Raw genomic sequence first — 5293 nt, 5'->3', positions numbered from 1 at the left:
TTGTAAAATATTATTAGTCTTTGAATTATCTAACAAATAAATTAAAATAATAATAATTTAAAATTTTATTTTTTAGATTTTATATTTTTAAAAAATTGAGAAACCATTTTTTTAATAATATAATTCGAATATTTTTCTTTCTATATATATATATATATATCACTAAACAATTATTTAAAAATATATTTCTCATACAATTAGAACTCAACTCAATCTTATTGATATTCATAGTTAAATTTTTTTTCAATTAATACAATTGTTATAAAAAAAACTAAAACTAATTTTAAAAAAAATAATATTCTTTTAAGTTGATTTCTTAAAAAAACATCAATCTCATTTAAATTGAGAATTAATCATTTTAATAAATATTTAATATAAAATTTTAAATTAACATACTATTTAAAAATTTTCAAATTATAATAAAGACACTTGCCCCGGTCACCACCACACAAAACATAGATCCGTCCCTGGTTGTAAGCCAATCACATACGGTATTATGAAAATGAAGAAATTTCATTTGAGTTTCCCTTAACAGCGTAAACTTTGTATGTATGTGGATAATCTCACTATACTATTACTATATACCCTTGTATTTAATACTTAATATGCAATATAAAATATATGAATGTCTTTTCTTTTGTAGTTAGTTATGCTACTCACCGTTCATATCCATATATTATTTTCTTCTTGTCTCTTTCATATGTCTTCATTATTGAATGTTGTGACATTTTGTTTAGGTAGACAACGATGTGACATCTCTAATAATGGAACAAGTGAAACACATATAATAATGATAATAAAATAACAAAGGAATTTTAATGGCCTAATCACCCTTAATATGGTTATTATTGGTTTCTATAAGCACAAATTCTTTTAAGGCATAGGACTAACAATAACAGCCCATTGGTTTCAATCACTGTCATGGATAAAATTTAACAATATCCAAATATTCTTATATATTATTATTCAAAAATATTATATATTTATATTTAATTTATTTTTAATGTGTATTATATTTTTATAATTAATTTTTAAAATATTGACGAGTAACTAATATTTTGGTTGATAATAATGGTGCTTACGAACAGGGTTGTGATGGATCTGTGCTACTTGATGACACATCCTCTTTCAAAGGAGAGAAGACTGCAGGTCCAAACAATAATTCATTGAGAGGCTATGATGTTGTTGATGCCATAAAGGCCAAGGTGGAATCAGTGTGTCCTGGTGTGGTTTCTTGTGCTGATATTCTAGCCATTACAGCTCGAGATTCTGTTGTTCTTGTAAGTTCTTCCATTTAGATCATCCATTGCTTGCTGTTAGATCAATATATTCGAATACAATTCGCACTCAGTTACATTCATTTAAGGATACAAAAAGATTTTAAGTAAATGCCATTTTTAGTTTTTAACTATTTGCGTGAAAGACAAAGCTTCTATTTACAATTTGAAGATCTCTAATTGATTCCAACTATTTAAATAATTGGCCTAAACGTTCTATGTAAATGGTAATCTGTTAATATGTTAGGGCCACTTAGACTAGTTGCTTAAATGATTGGAGACTAATTGGATTTTGTGATAAAGTGAGTAAGTAATTTTTTTTGGATCTAAGCTCTATTTAAAGGTTTATCGCTAATTAATAGGTTGCTACCTGCACATAGGGCGAATGAATGTGAATCGGATCGGATCGGATTTAATATCCGTACTAAAATTATTGGATTAAATTTAATATCCACAAAATATAAAAATATTTTTAAAAATTTATTTTTATTAAAAAATATCAATAAAATTTATTTTTTTATTCTTTTAAATATGTTTACTCTTAAAATAATATTAAACATATTTTTTTTAAATAATAAATTAAAATAATACAATATATATGATAATTATTAGTTGAAATAAAACATAAAAAGAATATTTACTTATTTATTTTTTTTATTTTTGCGGATACACGGATATACGGATCGGATATGCGGCTACCTACACAAAATCTATAATCCGATTCTATTAGTGTGGGGATCAGATCCGATAGCCTTGCAGATCATATTCATGTCCGCAGTTTTCAGATCGGATTTGGATAAATACCGCTGATATGTGAATCGGATCCGATTCATAAACACTCCTACCTACACAAGGCGAAATTCGAATTTTTAATACTTACTTAAGCGGATTAATAAGCAAAACAACAGACCAACCCAACTTGGTTACTTAAATATAATTAGTTAATTAGCGTGTTTGTTAATGTGCAGCTTGGAGGGCCTAATTGGAATGTAAAACTAGGAAGAAGGGATTCAAAGACAGCAAGCTTGGCAGCTGCAAACAGTGGTGTGCTCCCACCTCCAACTGCTACCCTCAGCCAACTTATCTCCAAGTTTCAAGCTGTAGGCCTCTCTACCAAGGACATGGCTGCCTTATCTGGTACATATCTCTCTTTTTCTCTTCCATTATTTGACACATTACCACAAATACATACATATACATATACACATTATGATTTCATATGGTGGACCTGGACATGACATTTAAACAACCAAGAGGCACAACTCCTTTTCCAAACATGTCACTTCTATAATATAATTCAACACAAACAGATAAGCTTGTTCAGTAGACTCAGAAAATTTGGCTAACTAATTGGTTAGTTATGTTTGGAGCACATTAAATATATATTCTTTCATTTGCACAATAGTAAATAAGGTATAGCATTAGGGGATACTAATAAATACTTTAGTTGTATATGCTTGTCACACATTCAATTTCTACAATAGATTAACATATGTTATTATTGAGCAATCATTATTTGGTCAAATTCAAACGTATTGGAAACATGTTTGATATATAAATGTCTTAAGAAATTTAACCGTTATTTGTAACAAGTCAGCAAAAAATTAACAGAATGACCAATTTGACTCACGTTAATTTGGTGTGATCTTTGCGATTTTCAGGAGCACACACAATTGGGAAGGCAAGGTGCACTGTCTATAGAACTCGCATATACAATGACACCAACATTGACAGAACATTTGCCAATGCAAGAAAGAAGAATTGTCCAATAATTACTGGAACACCAAAGGACAACAATGTTGCACCCTTTGACTTTAAAACCCCCAACCATTTTGACAACAGCTACTACAAAAATCTCTTGAACAAAAAGGGTCTCCTTCATTCTGACCAAGAACTCTTCAATGGAGGATCCACTGATTCATTGGTTAGGACTTACACAAACAATCAGAAGGCCTTCTTCGCCGACTTCGCGACGGCAATGATTAAGATGGGGAACATCAAGCCCTTAACTGGTTCACAAGGGATCATCAGAAGGAACTGTAGGAGAGCAAATTAGAAAAAAGAAAAAAAATCAGATAAAGATAAGTTAAGGCCTGTTTGGTTCTTGATTTTCTGAATTTTTGAAAGAATAAAAGCGAAAGCGACGAAAACAAATAATATCTTGTTTCTGTTTTCATTTTTTCCTTTTGACAACTGAAAATGAGAACAAAAGTAAAATAGGCCCTTACTTTTTTATTTTTTTTAATTTTTCTTTTGAGTACATATACCCCCAAAAGTGGGGGAGGTGATTTAAACTGTTTAGTTGTTTTTTCTTGCTTTGGAAATTTGTTTGTTGTAATCAAAATATTGTAAGGAATAAATTACAAAGAGTGTTTTGATAAGTGCCACCTTTCAAATGGTGTGTTTTATTGAAGTAGTTTTAGAATTATTACCAACCTCACCACTTAGCAATCAAAATTGCACTTGTTTGTATACATCTCTTTATGAGGACCTAACTTCATCTTAACAGATAACTCCAATAGAGAGAAGACTATGTCTATTACTTAAAAAGACTATCGAAACTTATTGGACATATTGAGAGTGAATAAAGAGATCAGATCTCTATGACTAACTCTATGACTGCGTTTGAAAAAAAAATTGAGACTGTGAGATAGAAACGGTGATATAAAGACTAAGAGATAGAGACTAAATTAGTAAATTAAATCTTTATATTATTTTTAGTGAAATTATATAGAACTGAGTTATGTCTTAGTATTATATTTAGTTTAAGATAAATATGATATTGTAGATTTAAAATTTGAAAAATTAAATAAGAGTAGCTTTCAAAAGAAATGTTATTAAAGTTTTAATCTCTATTTTTAAAAATTTCAATCACCTATATTCTTGCTTTCTTGAGATACTGAAGGAACTGAAATTTTATATTTCGAAACTGAAAGTTTAGTTTTAGTCTTTAGTCACCAAACATAATTTTAAATTTCAGTCTCTTAATTTCAGTCTTAAAAAATAATGCAGTCTATATAAATGAATTGGACAGTTAATAAATAATTGAATGAGTCAACTAAAATGCTTGTCAAAGAACAACTTGCATAACTCAAAAACAAAAGCTAGACATCAATTTTTTTTCTTCACATCCTTGTAAGGTTTGTTTACAATTGGATACATACAATCTATATCTCTTTGCAAGAAATTGTAAATGCATAAATTAGCAACATTCTTTAAGAGTCAATTGAATACCTTTTGGATGGTAGAAGAAGTTGGATAACAAAGAATTATACTCTAAAGGAATAGTCTGAGCTTGAACTAGGATGCAATGGTGAACGTAAACAATAGAGAAGGGGAATTCTACCAATATAATATATATGTCTTTCAATTGAAGTTTATATTGCTTTATTATTATATATTGCATGATTAGATTAGTGACCAAATATATATCAATTCTACAGTTGTTCTTGAGGATGTTACCTCAAATAGGTTGAATTCCATGTGATTGTGAGTTATGACTGGTTAATTTTTCGTGTTGTTTTTTATATTGTTTTCGCAATATAACTTATATCTATTTAAGCTTTCATTAAAAACAATTATAGTTATCAGTAACTTAGAGAATGAGAAATTGAATCTAGACCTCTTTTAATTTTATTTGAATAATTTTAGAATTGGATGGAACTTTGGAATTTTGTAGAGTTGCCTCAGAGAAAAAGTAGGAGATACTTTTATTTTGTTTTTTGTCGATGGATGAGCCAAAATAAAATTGTATGCAACGTATACAACAGTGAAGTCTAGTTGGATAGAATAAGAAGGAGATTATTTTGTTTTGTCTCCTAAAATATAAAACCAGAAACAGAAAAGAGAAAGGGTGACACAGTCATATATCCTGGTTCAGCTACTTAGTGCAATGTATCCTATATCCTGTTTCCATCACAACAATAATAGAATTTTCATTATCTTTGAACAAGATTACATTCACCAATTTTTCTAGGATTTAACCCAATCCTATCTGGGACAAACCCAGCTTCTAC

At 29.1% G+C, this 5293-nt stretch overlaps 1 protein-coding gene across 1 annotated transcript; it reads left to right on the top strand.

Annotated features, from left to right (window-relative positions):
• Positions 1-1088: 1088 nt before the first annotated feature.
• Positions 1089-3658, top strand: LOC107458152 (peroxidase 4; the record flags this gene model as incomplete). The annotated part of the gene is given in 3 exon segments (XM_016076359.2): positions 1089-1280; positions 2246-2414; positions 2939-3658. Coding segments are annotated over 3 exon segments (756 nt in total), but the record flags the coding sequence as incomplete, so codon positions are not given.
• Between the last annotated feature and the right edge of the window lie 1635 nt (positions 3659-5293).

The sequence above is a fragment of the Arachis duranensis genome, chromosome 7 (genome assembly GCF_000817695.3).
Source record: "Arachis duranensis cultivar V14167 chromosome 7, aradu.V14167.gnm2.J7QH, whole genome shotgun sequence".
Lineage (NCBI taxonomy): Eukaryota > Viridiplantae > Streptophyta > Magnoliopsida > Fabales > Fabaceae > Arachis > Arachis duranensis.
Note: the sequence above shows the minus strand (reverse complement) of the source record. Positions and strands in the feature narration are given on the sequence as shown.